The sequence below is a fragment of the Protomyctophum parallelum genome (genome assembly GCF_964188405.1).
Source record: "Protomyctophum parallelum genome assembly, chromosome: 1".
NCBI classification, from domain to species: Eukaryota; Metazoa; Chordata; class Actinopteri; order Myctophiformes; family Myctophidae; genus Protomyctophum; species Protomyctophum parallelum.
In genome coordinates this window covers 178086-201060 of record NC_139697.1, presented here as the reverse complement: position 1 = coordinate 201060, position 22975 = coordinate 178086, and the positions used below count along the sequence as shown (strand labels likewise).

Below are 22975 nucleotides of genomic sequence, written 5' to 3'. Positions count from 1 at the left end.
GTGCAATAAAGTTGTGTTGTATCTGCGTGTGCACCCCGCCTGACCACGAGTGGTTTATCATGCTGCTCGTGTGTTGTGACTGTCGCTGGCTGGCTGCTGATGCAGAGTTAAGAGCCTCATAAGCATGCGCCCGTCCTGTGCTGGATGTAGCAGATCTACAAGTTATCTACCCGTCGCAATGCACAGCGCTTTGGGCTTGTACATCTGTATTTTTTCCCACAATTAGTTGAATTATATCGATTCACAACTTTACGATCGAACCAACGTGCGATGCAGACGCTATTTTGACCGATCCAGACACACGATCCAGACACACGTGCAAGCCTCATCGTTAATCGATATTTTTTGACACCACTAATAATGTATATGACAATTAAATTTATTTGATGCTGAAGTTGGCCTAAACATGTTTGTTTAATTTCCATATTTAAATTATATGGCTAATTATACTGGCTGAGGTCTTCTGCAATCTCTTTAACCGCTCCCTGTCTGAACACTCCATACCAACCATATGGAAGTCCTCCACCATCTGCCCAGTCCCTAAGAAAACTAACCCCACCTGCAATAATGACTACCGCCCTGTAGCTTTAACATCTCTGGTGATGAAGAGCTTTGAGAGGCTCATTCTACCCCAGCTACAGAGGGAGGTTAGTGGGTTCACAGACCCACTCCAGTTTGCATACAAGCAGCAGAGAGGTACGGATGATGCAGTGATAACCCTGCTGCATCACACCTACGCACAGCTGGAGAAGCCCAAGTCCTTTGTCAGGATGGTATTTGTGGACTTCTCAAGTGCATTTAACACAGTGCAGCCTCACCTGATGGGACAGAAACTCCTCCAGATGAATGTCAACTCCCACCTCATACTGCTCATTCTGTCTTTCCTCACAGACAGACACCAGACCGTCAGATTCAATGGCAACTACAGCTCTAACAGGACTGTGTCCACCGGGGCGCCACAAGGATCTGTCATCTCACCAGTCCTCTTCACCCTGTACACAGATGACTGCAGCAGCCCAGACCCTGACATGTCATTCATCAAATATTCAGATGACACGGTTATTGTCGATACCACCAACACCAATAACCGCATCATTGGGGTAATGGACTATTTTGCTGAGTGGTGCAATAACAACTTCCTGGACCTAAACCCCAGCAAAACTAAGGAGCTGCTGGTGGACTTTAGGCAGGGCCCGCCCACTCCACCTCCGGCCCTAGAGATAAATGGCCAGGCAATAGAACGTGTCGAAGAGTACAAATACCTCGGCACCACCATCGACCATAAGCTCACATTCAAAACCAACGCGGAGAACATTCACTCCAAGTGTCAACAAAGGCTGTTCTTCCTCAGGAAGATGAGGAAGCTTCAGGTCCGACCATCGATCCTGCAGGCCTTCTACAAGTCCTTTGTAGAATCCATAATGACCTTCAACATCACATCATGGTTTGGTGTGATGCGTGCCATCAACCGGAACCCTCTCGACAGGGTGGTTAGTAGAGATGCGCCGATCGATCGGCCACCGATCATGATCGGCCGATCATGCCTGTATCGGATCGGATCGGATTCTCAAAATAAATCAAAATTGCCGATCAAAATGCCCGATCAAAACAGACAGTGGGACAGTGGCAAGTCTCCTTTAAGGGGGCGCCTGTTTTTGCAGCTCCGGTCGCTGTTGAGAGCTTGTAGATCCGTCTGTTTGTAGCGCAGCTGCGCAGCCAGGGAAAAAATAAGAAATAAGTTACGGGAGGCATACTATCATCCGACGGAGCAATGCTCCGAGGTGCGCTGCGGGTCGGGATTGGGTTGCGGTTAGGTTTAGGTGTCTGCCCCGGGGGAGGTTAGGGTTAGGGTGAGGGAGGAGGTAGGTTGTCGTTCGGACCAATGCTCCGTCGGATGAAAGTACTGCACTCATAAGTTACAGGTGGAGATGAAGTGAAGTTGGAACGGACAAGCAGATGCTTGTTAGCTTGAAGCTAACATCACAACCACTGGGCAGGCTACATGTTGCTGTGGCTACCACAGCAACATGTAGCCTAGCCTGCCCAGTGGCCAAGTCTCCTCCTCCCCGCAGAAGTCTTGCCTCCCCGCGCCGTTGGAGGCTGGGAGTGCCGGCGGCTCCATGCTGCTGCTGATCTCAAGGCTCTCAAGGCATCGCGCGTCCTGCCTGTTTCTGCAGCGCAGTTCGCTACGCGTTGAGAGCTTGTAGATCTGTCTATTTTTGCAGCGCTGGTGTCGGGGTTCGTTCACGTTGTCAATAAAAAAATTAATTAGATTAAAGGCGGAGATGAAGTTCAATCAGTGCTTAGATTACACGCTAATCTAAGCACTAAACTAACGATCAGCGAGCCTATACAGTATACAAGTGCTAACACTAGCAGCCTGCTTTTTATTTTAGTCTGTACAGTTTAATGTTCAGTTGTCTGTGTCCGTGCACTGAACATGTACGGTATTTATTATTATTATATTTTTGTATTTGATGAAAGAAGAAAGCTACAGTTTACTCTCCAAGTTGTCTCTAAGACAGTGGTTCCCAAACCTTTTCACGTCAAGGACCCCCAAATTGACACTGATCAGCCCACGGACCCCCATTTGAAAAGATATGCCAGGGACCCCCATAAGAAGATTGTAGCAGTGATTCTCAAATGTCTCCACCAGTTTAATTTCAAGGACCCCCAGTTTGACTACGAACCCCCATTTCATGCCACTTCTATCTCTGAGACCCCAATTCATATTGTAAAATCAATGTTAAGTGTTAACCCAAACGGGTCCATTTGGTTCCAAACTATCCTTTTAGCTGGGGACCCCCTGGAACTCCCTCAAGGACCCCTGGGGGTCCACGGACCCCACTTTGGGAACCACTGCATTTTGAGTCTCTACAGTTTACTCTGTAACCTCCAAGTTGTCTCTAAGAGAGTCTAGAGTGAAATATTGCACGTTGCCTCAGCTTGCAAAAAAACTTTCTCATCTCCTAATTTTTATACTTACAATGTCAATGATGTGTAAGAAGAGTACAGTAGAAAATACAGTAAGTATATATGCTACACAATGGAAAAAAATATGGATTTCACGACGCTGTGATCGGTATCGGCAATATCGGTATCGGCCTATACTGTTTCCAGTGATCGGTGATCGGTGATCGGCCCCAAAAAACCTGATCGGAGCATCTCTAGTGGTTAGGATCAGCGGCAAGATCATTGGGAGGGACCAGGAGTCACTCAGCAGCATCCATAAAAAACGGACAATAAAGAAGGCCTCTCAAATAGTTGAGGACAACACACACACCCTCCATAACCACTACCAACTAATGCCCTCAGGCCGGCGATACAGAGCATCAAAACTCACTAAAAGGGGCTCAGCTAGCTTTGTGCCCACCTCCATCAGACTCTTGAACACCTAGGCTGAACCCCCCCCCCCTCCTTTCCACCTGATGGACTATAGTGAATGCATAGGTTGCATATAGTAAATATTTAGATTTTTAATTATTAGTACTTATAGAATAGATTTTAATATATTATGCTTTTAAGTAGTTCCTCTTAAAAAGTCGTTTTTATGATCTTTTATATAGTAACTGTGTTTGTGTGTAATGTGATTTCTGTTGTCTTTACCACTGCACAAAAGAAGTTTCCGAAAGGAAAAATAAAGTTCTTTGAAGTTGAAGTTGAAGTATATGAAGAAAATCACCACTCACATCACACATTTCTCTGCAGATGGTTTTACTACTTCCACATGTCGACAGGTGTGTGTAGGCTAATGAGGCTTTCAGGAAACAGGTTTGCTTCTATAAGCATTCATGCAGGAGGCCTTACGTGCGCAATGAGGACAGGTATGGCTGTGCTCTAGTCTAGGTTGTCTATTTCTATGTTGTTGTGTGACAGTGTTTCCCAAAAAAGTGCAGCCAATTAGGCCGCACACAGGCATCTGTGTGTGGCCTAGAAGGGTGTGTGTTCAAGCTACGTGCAACACACATTTTCTTTGGGAAATCCAGTGATTGGCTGATCACCCCATAGCCATGATTTGATTGGCTGAGCACGGAATGGGATGTATGATGATGATGATACAAAGAGCGCCCCTCACTTCACACGACTTTTGTTTTTTAAACTCAAATCTATGCTTCTGGGGGTCACTGGAACAAAATATTTTGATAGGCCAAATACATTTCCTTTACACGAAAAGGTTTGTAGAATCAATGTGTCTTAATATGTTATGGACATGCTGTACCTTCTCCATCGTCTTCTCCAGCCTTTTCTTGGCTTGGAAGTCTTTAAGAAGGTTGCAGAGTGTGTTCTTCAGGAAGTCCGCATCGTCCACACCCTCAATCTCCAAGCTAGAAATGGTTTTCTAGTAGAAAGAAAGTGAAAATATTATAAGTGGAATCACTTCCAAGTTGGCATTTAATTTATTACTATTTTCACAGATCGGTGAATCAATAGGAACCACTGGCTGTTTTTCGCCGGCAAATTTGAATCTGCCTCTCTTAAAGGAGAATTCCATACTAAAAGGCTTTCTTACCTTTCTTTGTAGTTGTTACGTCCCCATCAAAGAGGTCCAGGTGTTATTTTGTGCAAAAGCTCCTTATTGGCTATTTCCCCTACCATAAGCCCTAAATGAATTGCATTGAATTGAATGGGGCTATGGGGTGTTGTGCTAATTTGCTTATTTCCATCTAAATAAGTAGTAAAGTGTGCCGCTTGGGTTATTATTTTTTTATTATTATGAAGAGAGGATATATACAAAAAATATATTATTTTGAGCGATGGAAATAAGCGAATTAGCACAACACCCCATAGCCCCATTCAATTCCCATTCAATTCAATGCAATTCATTTAGAGCTTATGGTAGGGGAAATAGCCAATAAGGAGCTTTTGCACAAAATAACACCTGGACCTCTTTGGTGGGGACGTAACAACTACAAAGAAAGGTAAGAAAGCCTTTTAGTATGGAATTCTCCTTTAACCTCACGAGGCCTGGTTTGTGTTACAAAATTGCTGTGTGATCCGGTCAGGAGCGGATGATATCGTTGCGTCATGTAGTCATTGTTTTATAGTCATCAGGCCGGAACCCATCAATCTGGAACTTCATCTCCCTCAAACTGTTTTTTCCCAATAAAAGTGTGACTCGTTCTCTCGTAGCCTGCATCTTTTATTGGGAAAGATCAGTTTGAGAGAATGGAAGTTCGAGATTGAGGATTCCGGCCTGATGACTACCAAACAAAGACTACAACATGACATAACGATATCATCCTGATGACTACCAAACAATGACTACAACATGACATAACGATGTCATCCTGGTGACTACCAAACAATGACTACAACATGACATAACGATATCATCCTGATGACTACAAAACAATGACTACAACATGACATACGATATCATCCTGATGACTACCAAACAATGACTACAACATGACATACGATATCATCCTGATGACTACCAAACAATGACTACAACATGACATAACGATATCATCCTGATGATTACAAAACAATGACTACAACATGACGTAACGATATCATCCTGATGACTACAAAACAATGACTACAACATGACGTAACGATATCATCCTGATGATTACAAAACAATGACTACAACATGACATAACGATATCATCCTGATGACTACAAAACAATGACTACAACATGACATAACGATATCATCCTGATGATTACAAAACAATGACTACAACATGACATAACGATATCATCCTGATGACTACAAAACAATGACTACAACATGACATAACGATATCATCCTGATGGCTACAAAACAATACAACAACATGACGTAACGATATCATCCTGATGACTACAAAACAATGACTACAACATGACGTCACGTAACGATATCATCCTGATGACTACAAAACAATACAACAACATGACGTAACAATATCATCCTGATGACTACAAAACAATGACTACAACATGACGTAACGATATCATCCTGATGATTACAAAACAATACTACAACATGACGTAACGATATCATCCTGATGATTACAAAACACTACTACAACATGACGTAACAATATCATCCTGATGACTACAAAACAATGACTACAACATGACGTAACGATATCATCCTGATGATTACAAAACAATGACTACAACATGACGTAACGATATCATCCTGATGATTACAAAACAATGACTACAACATGACGTAACGATATCATCCTGATGATTACAAAACAATGACTACAACATGACATAACGATATCATCCTGATGATTACAAAACAATGACTACAACATGACATAACAATATCATCCTGATGATTACAAAACAATGACTACAACATGACATAACGATATCATCCTGATGACTACAAAACAATACTACAACATGACATAACGATATCATCCTGATGACTACAAAACAACACTACAACATGACATAACGATATCATCCTGATGATTACAAAACAATACTACAACATGACATAACAATATCATCCTGATGATTACAAAACAATGACTACAACATGACATAACGATATCATCCTGATGATTACAAAATAATGACTACAACATGATGTAACGATTCGCTTGTTGTAGTGTTGAAAAAAGTGCCGACCACAACAACAGAGCTACTTCAAATATCAGAGGAGGATGGTGGATCAACAGAGACATTACTATTAGTGAAACATGAAGATGATGAAAACATGCTAACAGAACCTGTAGCCAGCACCTCATCTAAAAGCATGGAAACTAGACTGATCTAGAGGACTGTGGAACATCACAACCAACTAGTGATGATCAGCTCCTCTCTTCACACTGTTCTGAATCTGACATCACTGAAGACAGTGATGAGTGGGATGAGACCATGGATGACCAGTCTAGTTTAAACAGACTGAAATCACACAATACACAACACATGGGAGGAAATAGTTTGTCTTTAAGCAACAAGCTGCTCCATGACCTTGAACCACCAAAACAAAGTCACTCCGCAAGCCACAATAAAAAAATATTTTAGTTGTGCAGATTGAGGCAAAATTTTTAATCACAAGGGAACTCTGAATACGCACACAATGATTCATTCAGGGAAAAAACCCTTTACATGTACAGTTTGTGGCACAGGCTTTAGTCAAAAGGATGATCTAAAAGCACACATGTTGACTCACACAGGGGCAAAGCCCTTTACGTGTACAGTTTGTAAAAAAGGCTTTAGTCGGATTGATATTCTAAAAACACACATAAAGACACATGCGTCGGGAAAATCTATTCAACTATGAGTGTTATAACTGATATAACAATATGATAATCAGTGTTTGTCCAAATGTGATTGGGAATTCGTGCACTATATGCAATAGTTGTTTCAACTATTATTATAATAGTCTATTTTAATCACTTAGTTTGAACATTTGTTTAGATTCCTTGTAGTATTACGTCTCCATAGAATGCATTGTACACATACAAGGGAAAATCTCTTTACAAGGGATGGCATGGGCTGTTCTCATCATGGGGATTTAAAAGCACACATGATGATCCATACAGGGGGAAATCCCGTTACAACTTGGATAATGCCGATATACTAATATGAGAAGCCGTGTTTGCCCACATTTGTCAGCAATTAAAATGTCATATTCGTGAATATTCATGCACTAGTGGTACAATTGCAACTCTGTGTGTTAACATGTTGTTTGAACTATGTGTATGTGGACTGGTGTATTTCAATCACTTAGTTTGATTATGTGTTAAGATTGTCTGTAGTATTTTTTTCTTCATAGCCTAGAATGCATTGTAACAGAAAATATTTACTCTGTAAAAAACACTGTCCGTAATTTCTTCTTTTTCAAATAAAGGTTTGACAGCTACAGATCCTTTATGTGTGTTCATTACAGAAAGCTCATCGCATCACATGTGTTTCACCTCCTTTAACAGATTCTATACATAGGACGTCTGAGAACGTCATAAGGATCCCGAAATATTAGTACTATTGACGTGTGAGGACGTCCTAGCGACGTCCCAGCGACGCGGGGCGAGATAAGAATATTCAGAATTTTTCCTATTTTTTTTTTTGGCATTTCGCTTTTCGCTTGCCGTATGCTAACACTCAGTGCAACTATTAGCTTGTCATTGACTCCCATGTTAGCGCGGCGGAAAGAATGACTCGTATCTCCTAATCCAGGGCGCTCTCCGTGGTGATGAATGGATCGATATGCTGGCGCTTCATTTCTGCTCCTCATCCGTCTCTCCCGGCAAATTTTGAACGCTTTTTGGAGCGTAAAACAATATATTAAAGGTATATTCAGTGATTTCACTTAATTCAAATATCACTTATTTTTTTGTTTTGTTGTGATAATCCTCCCTACTATAGAGTGTGCTGGCCATATAAGGAGTTCCTCCCTGTCCCCAGTTAACCCCTGGGGGTCAAAAAACCTTAGGTTTCGTTTTTGACTCTCTACCCTGATTGGACGAAAGGCTGGGTCCCACAGCCAAAAACGAAACCTAAGGTTTTTTGAGTGAAATCACTGAATATACCTTTAAGATGATCGGGGATGTGAGGTCCCTTTGTAAAGTCAACTTTTTTAGGCAAATGTTTCCTGTTTCATGGCTTTCAAAGTACGATGATGTCATCAAAACGCGTTTCATATCCCATTCTGTCCGGTGGATTGCCCATATGACTTAAAACTGAATAGAAAACATGGATTAAACAATGAAAAACAGAACTTGGGCAACTTTCTACAATGAATTAACTTGAGCAACTCGTGAATAGAAGTCAAAGTGTTAAGCACAGTAGACAGTACATAAGTAAATGTACTTAAGCACAGTAGTACATAAGTAAATGTACTTAAGCACAGTAGTACATATTAAGTAAATGTGCTTCCGCCACTGCTTACCAGTAGATCAGAGACGTTGCCAGACTCTGCAGTTTTCTCAGAGTCAGGGTTCTCTCTTGGGTGACTTTCCGTGTTGTTCTGGCCCTAAAATAAAAAGAACAGGAAGACATTACAGTGATATGCCACATCAATGAAGACGGCATTATACAGATTAGATAAAACTGTCAGACCATTAAGTAAATGCTGGCCAGGTATAATTTCTTATGAAGAGAAGACTTCCGCACACCTGGTTCAGTTTTAAGCAGATGCGTTGGCGACAAAGCAGCAGACGTGTAGGAGAAGGAGGGAGGTCCCGCACTGCAGGTTCAAGAGCTTTCATTTTAGTTCAAAACTGGCTGACATTATCACCAAATACATTTCAAGATGTGTGGACAACCAATCACAATGCATGCGATAATCATTTAACAGATTTAGTTTAGTGACAATGTCAGCAAGTTTTGAACTACGCCTGAATAAGGTCGCACGTTTGACTCTTTTTTTTTTTTTATATATTTTTTATCCCACGATTTTGTAACCCATTTTTCACCCCTGTGTCAATCATCTAATGTGATCCTGGGCTCTACACATCCTCCGCCAACCTGGGGAGAGCAACGGACTTAACTCATGCTTCCTTCATGCTTGTGTCATGCATGAGTGTCCAAGTTGCTCCTTTACACCTGACAGGGGGGAGTTTCCCTGGTTGGACGTAGCGCGTGGAAGGAACACGTTATTCCAAACAGTTCCTTTCCCCTCCATCAGGCGCCCCGGCTGGCCAGGGGGAGGCAGTTTAGAGACCAGGATTACTGCATGTTTTTGTGAGGGTATCTACCCTAGGGGACACGGGGAGAACATGCAAACTCCACACAGAAAGGCCCTTTCGCCAACCCCGCCTTCGGGTATGGGCACTGATGACGCGGAGGAGGAAACACGCCGCCAGCACCCACAGCGCCCCGAGCGGGAATCAAACCCAGGACCTTCTAGCTGTGAGGCGACAGCACTACCAACTGTGCCACTGTGCCCTTCGCACGTTTGACTCTTAAGTAAAAGCTCTTGAAGTGACAGGGTGCTGGAGCTCCCTCCTTCCCCTACGGGGCAGATATGATTTCTCAATTGTTTTACGACAGACCTGTTGGGCACACCAGCTCAGTGGCCTTGTCGTTATAGTGTCCGCCCAGAGGCTGGAAGGTTGATGTTTGTTTGATTGATTGATTAAATGATTGATTGATTAGAAATTGTATTCACAGATTGTAGAATGGGTACAATTCAAACGGAAGTACAGGTAAATACAAAAACCAGAAAAAACAAGACCCGTTTACATCAGGGTCCTCCATTTTTAATTAATCAGAACATTTATAGGAGGTACAGATATACACTTCTATGGAAAATTGAAGTCATCATATATATACCGTTAAATAAAGTAAAGAAAATAAATGGGGGGGGGGGGGGGACCGTTTTGAATTGCAGCCGTCCGTAAGTGCTCTGTAAGAGCGGTTTCGAAGGAGTCTAGGGATTCACATTTCTTAATGACTGTTGGTAGGGCGTTCCACATGTTAGTGGCATAGATAGCAGCACAATTAATTTCTTCCCTTGTTTGAGCCGATTCTGGGTTTGATCCCGGTTTGATATCAAAGACTCTGAAGATTGGGACTCAGTGCCTCCCTGCTTGGCACTCAGCAGGTAGGATTGGGGGCAAGTCCCTATGACATACTAGCGTCATGTACTTGTAGCCTACATCGTGTCCAGGGGGCGTACTTGTACATCAAGCTGCCTCACGCTACAGAAACAGGAGATAGGATCCTGCCCTATGGGCCTCATGGTTCCTGCCCTATGGGCCTCATGGTTCCTGCCCTATGGGCCTCATGGTTCCTGCTCTATGGGCCTCATGGTTCCTGCCCTATGGGCCTCATGGTTCCTGCCCTATGGGCCTCATGGTTCCTGCCCTATGGGCCTCATGGTTCCTGCCCTATGGGCCTCATGGTTCCTGCCCTATGGGCCTCATGGTTCCTGCCCTATGGGCCTCATGGCTCCTGCCCTATGGGCCTCATGGTTCCTGCCCTATGGGCCTCATGGTTCCTGCCCTATGGGCCTCATGGTTCCTGCCCTATGGGCCTCATGGCTCAGTAAGGCTTACTTACCGGTTCGTTCATGCATCTCTGAGGTCCATGGATGTCTTGTGCCGTTGGTCCTAGACCTGGTCCCTGGTGATCACCTGCTGGCCCCTCTTGTCTTTAAGAAGGAATGAAATAATAATATTAATAATATAGCTGCAAGCAGCGATAAGGCAGGACAAAGAAAGAAGACAATACGCAATAAGAACAATATGCATATGAATTTTGGCCAAACAAAGCATGAGTTATGACTGTTCAAAGTGTCATTGCCAACGGTCAAACGGTTCATGAGCTATGCACGTTCAAAGTTTGCACTTTCAATTCAGTGCCTTCATTGGCCTCTGTAAAATCTGAATCCCCCCCACCCCCCCACCCCATTTCCCTCACTGTATATTGTATATTTTCCCAGTGCTTGTATATTTTCCCTTTTTTGCTTCCCATATGATGAATTCCTGTTCTGTTCTTTAGCTACATAGAAATGTCTATTTGTATGTCTCTAAATGGTTGTATGTCTTTAAATGTTTTGATGAATTGAACAATGTGGACCCTGTTGTAAACAAGTGTAATGCTTAATTGGGTCGTCCACTCACAGTTGACAGTCTTTGTATTGAGTTTGTGCTTAAAATGTACTGTAAATTCTACAAACTGTTAATAAATATTTCAATCAATCAATCAATGCCAATTGGAGTAAGACTGCTTTCAGTGCTATTTGGCATGACCCTCTACGATACTGTAAAGTGACATAAGCATATGATGCTGCATGTATGTATTATAGGCAGAAGAAGAATTTTCACAAACCAGCCATTTAAATTGGCTCATAAAAACTAAATTTTTCACTCAAAAATGTACTACTAATGTATTTTATGTCCGTATAGGCCTAAAGTTCAGACGTTTTTGTGCATTTTGATCAAAGATCCTGGGAGGAGATACATTTTAACTGTTTTTCATAGAATTCAAAATGGTAAAAAAAAAGGTCAGAGGTCAAAGGTCAGAACACGAACGGTCAAACGGTTCATAAGCTATGCACGTTCAAAGTTTGCATTTTCCCTTTAGCCAATGGTCATGGGCTTTGCATAGTTGGCATAGTTTGGCATGTTGCCACGTTTCGCGAAAACCGACTGCACGGTTCAGCCAGAACAGATATTTTTGGTGGAAGAAGGAGAAGGAGAAGAAGAAGTTGAAAAAAAAAACCCCCACAAAAACAATAGGTGACCAAAGTCCCTTCGGGACTTCTTGGTCCCTTAATAATAATAAACAGTTGACAAATAATGTACAAACAGATTCTGAAGAGGATGCGTTTCATAAAACGATATTGTCTGAGTCGGGTGGAAACTGTTACTTTTCAGGATTCAAAAACAGCAAAAGTAGCAGATCTACAAGCTCAAAATGTGTCATTACGCACCACGTTTTGAGCTTGGAGATCTGCTACATTTTATGCTTTTTGAATGATGCTGTAGTGTGATCAAGTATGTCGTTATAGTTAATTTATGAGACTGAGGTTTCAGCCAAACCGGCAATCGCGACGACATTTTCCTGTGTAAGATAGAAGTCAGCCTGGTGTACAGAAGACCCTGCTGTCATAGTAATATAAACAACAACAACAACCACCAAGTCAATCCAGACTTACATCCCCTTGGCTCTCTCCGTCTCCTCCTCAGCGGCGTCTGAAAAGCTCTTCTTCCTTCTTTTCCCTTCATTCATCTGATCCTCCTCAGACGGCCATTGCAGACGACGTCCGCACGGCTCTGGGACGTCCGGCGTTGCTCTGGCACCGTCGGGGAGTCTGTTGGCCATAGGGGGAGCTCTCCCGCTGAAGCTAGGCTCACCTGCTGCTGCTGGCCCCTCTTGCCATGGTCCCATTTCCGTAGGCTCGGGAAGCCTCTGCCTGTTGGCCACGTCTTGGCCCCTCGGATCCTGCCTACACGCTCCGCTAGCGTCGCCAGGTCTGCTGGGTTCCCCGTCTAGAGACGGCCCCCGCTGTGGGTGAGCGCCAGGGTAGAGCGGTCGACAGGGATTGTCCTCGGAGTAATAAGCCCCGTCTTCACCCTCGCCTCCAGGGTAGGGTCTTTGGTGGGGCTCTGATCTGGGGTTCGAGTAGGGCTCGTCGGGATACCGTCTTTGAGTGTCGATGTCAAAGGGAACCCTTCCATGGGAGAAATCTATGGAAGAAGCTCCTGGCTGGTAAGCACGTCTGTGAGGGTCACCTTCTGCGTATGTTGCCCCTTGCTGGTTGTGACCTGGATAGGCTCTTTTGCGAGACGCCGCGACTTCGGCAAAAGGAGGAACGCGGCCGTGCTGGGCTCCCGTAAACCCCCCGAGGCGGTTTTCTCTTCCTGCTGAGGGCTTCCTGTAAAGAGGAGCCTCATTGTGGTAGGTTGGTCCGTGAGTCATCTCCTCCCTAAAATCACGGCTGGTACCACCGCCGGACTCCTGGTGGAAGTTTCTTCTAGACATGTCCTCAGAGTCCATTCCATATTCCCTGTGATAATCGTCACGTCTGTGCAGATGATGCCCCTCGCCGGGATAGGCAGTAGCACCTCTCTCTGCGTCTGCCGACATGTAGCGGTCATTTGTGTGATAGGGCGCCATGTTTGGGTCAGGACGCCCCGAGTGGTGGTGGGGGTACTGCCCTGGATAATCTGTAAAGGCTTGTGACTGAGAGGACACGCCGGAATCCTGAGATGACGACACGCCGCTAGAATAATCCTGGCCTGGATTGTTCAGGGGAAAATAAATAAAAATAGAAAATTTGTTACACATTCACACATTTTCAAAAAACTGTTTTTAATCGAACTCAGTCCAAAATGGGTTAACAAAGAGTCTGTTGAGATTATTTGTAAACTTTACAATAACGACATTAAAAGCAATTATAAACATTTATAAGCTGTTTGTTGATGAGTAATAATCATGAACAGACTTCTTGACATCCGTAAATGTTTACCTAAACATTTATAACTCATGTATACGTTATTAGTAAGGTATTATTAGTAAGTAGTAAACTATTCATGAAAAAGCCATTTGTCAATTATTAATAAAACATTTGTAACTAAAGTTATAATATTCATAAGCTATTTATATCTTTAAACATTGACATTCCTAAATGTTTACCTTTTTTTTATAGAAAGTAGTTAACTATTAATATGGCCTCCATGTTTGTTCACATTTAACATATGCTTTGTAAAACATTCCTAAAATATATATTAATCATTGGTAGATGTTATCAATAGCCCTAATGTAAAGTGAAGACAATTCATTATTTATATTAACTGTCTGTTAATGTGGCCTTCATGTTTAATGTTTTTAATGTTATAAATAAGTTATAAATGTTTTAATAATCATTTACAAATGTTTACAAATGGCTTATGCATTAATAGTTAACTACTTACTAATAGTGTATAAATTATTTTTAGCATTAGTTATAAATGTTTTAGCAAACATTTACAAATGTTAATGTTTAAATATTCTTAACTGTTCCATTATGTTATTGTGCATTTTATAACAATTTACCATATACCATATTTGTATATAAATAGCTTCTACATGATCAGTTTTTTATCTAGAAAAAGCTTATAAATATTATATAGCTTTAGTTACAAAGGGTGTATTAATAATAACACATTACTAATAACGTATAAATGAGTTATAAATGTTTACGTAAACATTTACGGATGTCAACAAGTCTGTTCATGATTATTACTCATGTACAAACTGCTTATAAATGTTTATAAATGCTTTATAACAGGTCATTATTGTATCTGAATAACAATCCTTACCTTGAAAAACCAATTGATCCTTTAGTTTCTGCCAGGAATAAAAAAACAAGGAGAGCATGAAGTCAAGTCAGTCAGCAGCACTGAACAGCATTATTTGGTCATCTGTCCACATGGTCAAAATGGACAGTTTCACCACTGCTACTAACAGAGACATGGTTATATCATGATGGGAACACACATCCCATCGTTACAGATAACAGTTAACACAAAGACCACCATTGCCATTAATCTACGTCAATTAAAGGCAATTAATCGATGTTACGCTTAACGGCATAGCTCTACGGCAATTGGGCTTTTATAGTGCTTTTGATTGATCAATAGTCATAATGCTAGTACTCGCGTTAGTGTCGGGTTGCTAGCTGGTGCTGTCAATAACACAGGATCGCGTGATCATTATCATCGTGCCCATAAACACCCATTCTATCTGTTTCTTTCAATCGCCTGTATCTCCTATTCCTTGTCCCAGATGGCATTTTTGGTCAAAACAAGGTTTATTTCACGGCCCAGAGCAGACTCTTTGTTACGTTCCATTTAGACTCCATTAGAGATCTTGCATCGTCACACACCCTATTATACGTTCATCACTTCCGGTCTGGAAATTTGGCTCTTCAAAATAAGAGCCGAACAGGGAAAAATGCTGGCGTGAATTATATCATAATTTAGCAATAAATGCTAGCGGTTTAAGTGTTAACCAAGTCCACAGCTCATCTGAGGTGTCATAGAGGTGAAAGACAAGAGTTATATCAACATGAACTTATTTTACCAGCATTCGTAATCTACTGAATTTCACATGTTAGGCATTAGCAGTGTATTGACTATATGCAGACCACAGCCATCTTGCCATTGGAGTTTGGAAGCACTCGTTTTCAGTAAAGCAACGTCCTGCTGCCTCCTGCATTATGTGAAAATTCAAAACAGGTGGTACGCAGGGCTGTTGAGTGATATCCAACAAGCACTTCCAAACTCAAACACTTAGAAACAAACACTTTGCGGACTGAAAGAGGATAATTCAAGCTTTTCGTACAGCTGCGTTGTTGGTGAGTTTAATGTTTTTTTTAATAATCAGATAGGACTTTTCTTTTGGCTGCCAATGGCAAATTAACTTAATGCCAAGATGGCCGCGGTCTGCATATGGTAAAGTTCTACTACTACTAGCCCTCTTTTTGAGCGGCGCTAGCCCCTGCTATGCCCAGCTTTGTGTGTTTGTGTGTACCAAATTTGCGATGATTTGATTGGCTGAGCACGGAATGTGATGATGTATGACAATAAGAGCGCCCCTGACATGTTATTAAAACACTTAGCCCGCTAGCATTTATTGAAAAAATTAGGATCTAATAGCTCTTATTTTGAAAAGCCACATTTCCAGACTTCCGGAAGTAGTATTATCCTTGTAAGTTTAACGGGTCTCGTTCAAGTGTTGTTTATAAGATGGGTCTATACCGGGGCAGTGTAGGCCTCCATAGCGTCGGCTCTCTGCCATCAAAGAAACTTTATTTTGACCAAAAATTCCATCTCCTATTCTGGGAATAGGAGATACAGGCGATTGAAAGAAACAGATAGAATGGATTATTGTGGCGAGGACGATCTAAGATCCATTGTCATGACAACAGGTAGCTACCCTATGCTAACGCAAGTATCATTATGGCTTGATCGATCGAAAGCGCTATAAAAGCAATGGCAGTAAGCGTATTAATACAGGGGAAAAAAGGTTCTGTACCTGCAAGTGTCCAGGAGTGGTCAGGTGCATTTGGTAGGATGAATAACCCCTTATGGTTTCATTGCAGACCTGGAGAGGGAAAAGATGAAAACAAAATGAATAATCAGCATGGTTTCTCTCCACTTGTTATGCATCCCATGGCTCCAGTTACACTGGCAGCCACATCTAGCCTGAATCAAATCTGTGCCACATCCAGATTGGAATCTGATTAAGTCTAAACGCAGACAGGTCACATGGAATCAGATGTTTTGTGTGACTTGAGCCACATTCAGAGGTGGTTTCATATCCGATTCAGTCTCAGTCTGAATGCAACGACCTGATCTAAATCGGATTGTGTGTGACTTGTTTGCGTTTAGACTCATTTAAACAAATCAGATTCCAATCTGGATGTGGCACAGATCTGATTCAGGCTGGATTTGTCTGCCAGTCTGAACACAACAGATTTGTGACAGATCCAATCGGGACTGTAGTGTGAACGGTCGGGCCAAAAGATCAGATTCGAGAAATAAATCAGATTTGAATCAGATCTGACTGGATGTGACCGCAGTCTAAATGGGACCATTAGAGGTGCGATGCTTTGTGAGCTTGTAGATCTAATATTTTCCATCCATCCATCTTCAACTGCTTATATTATAGTCGGGTAGTGGGGGCAACAGCTCCACCAGAGAGCTCCAGACATTCCTCGCCATAGCAACATAACGATCTTTGAAAAATAAGGCCTAGGTTAAAGTGGTTAGCGTAAACTGATTTTGATGCTATAATTAACTTTAGTTTTTCCTTTTTTCCCCCCCAGGATTTGTACACTCTCAGAGTTAAAGGACAACTTTAGTTTTTTTCAACCAAGGTTCATGTTTTAGGTTGATATTAGAGAAAGTAAAAGTTGAGTGTTCATTTGTTTTTAATTTGCTGCTTTCTTTCGTTTTAGCGATTTTAGCTATTTTTGACAGGGGGGCGGGGGCATTCGACTTTGGGCTAAATACGTTTTTTTTTTTCCTTTTTTGTTACAAAATTTCATAGCGATTTCTTTTTTTAATTATTTACTATAGTAAGTAGGCTACCTTCACATTCAGTAGATCTTGTGATCTTTTGTGGCCAGATGTAATTTATTGGGGTCTAGTAGGACTATAGTAAATAATACAAAAATAAATCACCATAATATTTTGAAAAGAAAGACGTATAGCCCCTTCATGTTCGAATGCCCCCGCCCCCCTGTCAAAAAGAGCTAAAATCACTAAAACGAAAGAAAGCAGCAAATTAAAAAGAAATTACACTCATCTTTTACTTTCTCTAATAACAACCTAAAACATGAACCTTGGTTGAAAAAAAAACTAAAGTTGTCCTTTAAATAAACATTGATTTTAACACATTGATTGCTAGAGTTTTCTATTTGCTCAGGCTTGGTGGTGCTGAGCGATTAACATTGGGACTTCTGAACTTTTTCGGGGCCCACAGCGAGGGGCCTCTTATAGCGAGAATCACACCGCATAAATCAAAAGGAAGCCAAACTAGTCCACTTCAATTTAAAAAAAAAATTATGATTCTACCATCTTCCATTCTGGAGATATTGACCTTTTTCTAACACCTGCTTTTCGCAGCACGCTGCTCTTTTGAAAAAACAGCAGAGATATGGAAGGTTGAAGTTGACAGACATTGACAGACAGATATAAAAATGAACACAAATAATATCATATACATACTACACACTGAATGAAAGCCCTGAATGTCTACTTTTAGGAGGAAAACAAATACACATGGTCCCATGTATAGTTTGTCAGTAATTGGCTATTGAATGCAGCTTGCGCCCACCAGAGAGGATTTCAGAAAATGCATGGACCAGAAGAACTATTATTCACAAAATAAGGCCTATAGCGAAATGTACATACTATATACCGTATGAAACAGAAGACTCTCTGCTTTCATAAGAAAAATACTTCTACTGTAATAATAATGAAAATCAATGCAATGTTGCGCAACATTGCACTGCTCACTTCACAGGGGTGTGATTTTCATTATTATTACAGTAGAAGTATTTTTCTTATGAAAGCAGAGAGTCTTCTGTTTCATACGGTATATAGTATGTACATTTCGCTATAGGCCTTATTTTGTGAATAATAGTTCTTCTGGTCCATGCATTTTCTGAAATCCTCTCTGGTGGGCGCAAGCTGCATTCAATAGCCAATTACTGACAAACTATATTTGTATATATTTGTATATTTGTTTTCCTCCTAAAAGTAGACATTCAGGGCTTTCATTCAGTGTGTAGTATGTATATGATAATAATTTATTTATGTTTATATCTGCCTGTCAATCTCTGTGACTTTAAACCTTTATAACTCGCTATGATAACTTCATGAGGAAATGCTCACTTCACAGGGGTGTGGTTTTTATTATTATTACAGTATTAGTTTTTTTCTTATGAAAGCAGAGGGTCTTCTGTTTCATACGGTATATAATATGTACATGTCGCTATAGGCCTTATTTTGTGAATAATAGTTGGACCTGAACAACTGCATTCAATATCCTACTGACAAACTGTACATGGGATCAATATTATGTATTTGTTTTCCTCCTAAAAGTAGACAATTAGGGCTTTCATTCAGTGTGTAGTATGTATATGACAATAATTTATTTATGTTTATTTTTATATCTGCCTTCAGAACGATAGTATAACGGTGAGATGCGTTACTGGATCGGTGAGTTTAGTGGTTGAGGTTGACATGTCTGGACATGTTTGAGGAAAGAAGCACAGGAGAGAGAGATGATCAAATAACTGGCTGCTTTGTTGGACAACGCTATCTTCACTTTGTTTGGGCAAAGAAGCAGAGATCAGCGATGGAAAAGAGTTTTATCCACGGCAGATAAGTAATGACGTATTATCGAGGGACCGCCATGATCAACTAACTGCCTGGGACCGAGGCTACGTTGTCACCAGCCAATGCAGCCATCGCTATCCGTTGTGTGATTGTAGCCTTTTTATTCATTATAATTGCAGTGATAAGACCTATATCACAGCCGGGCGTCTCTCTCGATACCGTGGATATAGCCTACATCCACAATCACACAACGGATAGCGATGATGGCTGCATTGGCTGACGAAGACGTAGGCAGTAAGTTGATCATGGCGGTCCTTCGATAATACGTCATTACTTATCTGCCGTGGATATAAAGCTCTTTTCCATCGCTGATCGTGCTTCTTGCCCAAACAAACAAAGTGAAGACGCGATGGCGATCCACACAACGGATAGCGATGGCTGGTGAAGACTGAAGACGTAGCCAGGCAGTTAGTTGATCATGGCGTGTGCCGTGTGCGTGTTGAAAACGTTATGAAATGGCGATCGTTGAAGATTATTCTTGGTTTATATACTGGCAGAGGGCAAATCGACACGACTGCGTTATATCTTTTTCCGAGAATGAGAGAGCGGTGCAAGGCGATTACAAGGCGCAGTGTGGCCTGGGGCCAGGGAACTCAAACTGCAATGCGATCCGGGCAGAAGAGAGACTCCCCCCACAAAGATTCCTCGGGAGAAACCATGTAGAAACAGGAGGGGAGGGGGAATCGAGTGTATTCACAGACACTAGACTACTACTAGAGTATGGGTAACTCCATTTTAGATGCCCTGACATCTGCGTTGGTCTATGCCGTTGCCGTGCAGACCCATACGTGTAATGGAGGCATTGGAGGAGGGAGCGTCTTCGCCACAGACAGACCTCTTTTCAGGAGGGAGGGGCTTTTTACTCCCGGATCACATATTGGAGCTTCCTGGAGACGATCGCTGTTATTTTCTCCGGTGTCCTGGAGCATAGGACGTTGATGTACAGTAAGCAATAAAAAAACGTATAAAACGTATACATACGCTTCGCGCGTACGGCGTTCGATATTAATAAAGCGTATGGATACGTTTCCAGCATTTTTTGTGTTAAAGAGATATAAATGCCATTAAATGGGGGTTCTTAATGCATGGAATTAAACAGGTTGAGAATCACTGCTAGAGCTGCAAAAAACCTTCTCTTATGGGGGTCCCTGGCATATCTTTTCAAATGGGGGTCCGTGGGACTAATTAATTAGTGTCAATGTGGGGGTCCTTCACTGGACTAGACTTCTTAGAGCAGTGGTTCCCAAACTCTTTTTTTAATAATTTTTATTCCACGATTTTGTAACCCATTTTTCACCCCTGTGTCAATGATCTAATGTGATCCTGGGCTCTACACACCCTCCGCCAACCTGGGGAGAGCAACGGACTTGAACTCATGCTTCCTTCATGCCTGAGTGTCCAAGTTGCTCCTTTACACCTGACAGGGGGGGAGTTTCCCTGGTTGGACGTAGCGTGTGGAAGGAACACGTTATTCCAACCAGTTTTTTTCCCCTCCATCAGGCGCCCCGGCTGGCCAGGGGGAGGCAGTATAGAGACCAGGATTACTGCATGTTTTTTGTGAGGGTACCTACCCTAGGGGACACGGGGAGAACATGCAAACTCCACACAGAAACTTTTTAACGCATGGCCCAAAACAGAAATTAGATGTTCGCCCGGAACTCAAACAAGTGAAAATAATTGATCTACAGTACAAGCTCACAACGTGTCGCTTCACTTGTGTGCTTGTAGATCGGCTATTTTCACTACTTCTTAGAAATCTTATCTAATTTATGGCATTTCTCCAATTTCTTCATGAAACTACTGAAAAAAAATCATTGCATTTTAATAAAAAGCTTTCTTTTTTTGGGAATGTTTTTTTGTTTTAATGTGTTTAAATGATAATTATAAGCTAGATGTAGTAAACCAAAAATAAGGGGACCCATAATAATGTGTCCACGACCCACAAATGGGTCCCTAATAAAGAGAAGCAGTTCTCAGTCTCACTCAGACAGACAGTGGAGTGGGCGGGGTCTGTCTATGGTGTGGACTGTGGACCCCCAGGCTACAAATGTTTAACAGAAGTTCAAGCAGACAACTTAGGCCCCCAAAATTGGGTCCGGGGACCCCCAGGGGTCCTTGAGGGAGTTCCAGGGGGTCCCCAGCTAAAGGATAGTTACTGTAGGAACCACGTGGACCCTTTTGGGTCTGTAAATCGGAGTGCAAATGGAACCTGGTGCCATTTGCACACTCTCAGAGTTTAATTAACATTGATTTTACAATATAAATCAGGGGTCCCGGAGATAGAAATGCCATTAAATGGGGGTCCGTAGACTAATGCATGTCAAACTGGGGGTCCTTGAAATTAAACATGAATAGAATATATATATCACTGATAGAGCCGTAAAAATGTTCTCTTATGGAGGTCCCTGGCATATCTCTTCAAATGGGGGTCCCTGGCATATCTCTTCAAATGGGGGTCCCTGGTATATCTCTTCAAATGGGGGTCCCTGGCATATCTCTTCAAATGGGGGTCCCTGGCATATCTCTTCAAATGGGGGTCCCTGGCATATCACTTCAAATGGGGGTCCCTGGCATATCTCTTCAAATGGGGGTCCCTGGCATATCTCTTCAAATGGGGGTCCCTGGCATATCACTTCAAATGGGGGTCCCTGGCATATCTCTTCAAATGGGGGTCCCTGGCATATCTCTTCAAATGGGGGTCCTTCCGCGGAGCCTAATGAGTGTGAATTTGGGGGTCCTTGACATGAAAAAGTTTGGGAAACACTGACAATGTATAGGCTACTGTTTCCACGAGGTGCTTTGTACTCAATTCATTAAAAAAAAAAGATTGCTCGCTGCTAAAATGATGATGCCAATTGCAGTACAGACACCTAACAATACAAGTGCAGTGACAGCAACAACAACATGTGCAGGCTCAAGTCAATTATTAATAACCTGTAGACCAAAGTCCTGCAGCACCTGTAGAACTATAGAACAAGCACAACAAGACACTAAACGAACCAGGGCTATGCAATAGAAAATAGCAACACCGTTATTGCAACCAGAAAAAAAAAATGTAGGCCACGATATCATACAACACGTATATTTAATTATTTATTTGAGCGGAAAGATGAAGGCGAGCAACGATGGAGGCACTATAAAAAGGTGCAGTTTTTTGGGGTTTTTTTTCCCCGAAAACAAATACAATAAAATAAAAACTGCATCACTCCTCATACTGCAATAATAATAAGCAGTGACCAACATTTCCATCATGGGTGTTATTTGAAGAACTGCATGTGTGTCTGCACTCTGTCTGCAGGACTGCAGTTGCAGATGCTTGTGTTTTTTCTGCTCACCTCGCATTGGATGAAATCGGCCGTACTAGCTGTGTCCACTTCATACGGTCTTCCTCCACCCAGAGCCTCCATTGTTGTTGCTCTCCGTGTGTTTGCTTGTTGTTGTTTACAATGTAAATATTATTAAAGATCCAACCCGTAGCTTATTGTTTATCTCACTTTAAACCACAATGCCTCCATTCCGGTGTTGCCAGATTGTGTGAGAGACAGTCGAGAAGCAAGCAACCAGGTCTATGAAAACAAGACCAAAAGAAGCGAACCATTTGATTGATTGATTGATTGATTGATTGATTGATTGATTGATTGAAGTATGTATTAACAGTTTGCAGAATTACAGTACATTTC

General features: G+C 41.9%; 1 protein-coding gene across 1 annotated transcript in view; it reads right to left on the bottom strand.

Moving 5' to 3' along the window:
- LOC310867871 (uncharacterized protein) overlaps positions 1 to 22747 on the bottom strand; it is a gene marked incomplete at its 3' end in the record, with an annotated part of 41686 nt that extends 18939 nt beyond the window's left edge. The window contains exons 1-7 of the mRNA XM_083778025.1: positions 22631 to 22747; positions 16423 to 16491; positions 14706 to 14733; positions 12560 to 13643; positions 10960 to 11050; positions 8846 to 8929; positions 4220 to 4339 (exon numbers count right to left, since the gene is read on the bottom strand). Of these exons, the coding sequence (XP_083634151.1) occupies positions 4220 to 4339; positions 8846 to 8929; positions 10960 to 11050; positions 12560 to 13643; positions 14706 to 14733; positions 16423 to 16491; positions 22631 to 22702 (1548 nt within the window). The 5' untranslated portion in view covers positions 22703 to 22747. The remainder of the gene's footprint in view (positions 1 to 4219; positions 4340 to 8845; positions 8930 to 10959; positions 11051 to 12559; positions 13644 to 14705; positions 14734 to 16422; positions 16492 to 22630) is intronic.
- Between the last annotated feature and the right edge of the window lie 228 nt (positions 22748 to 22975).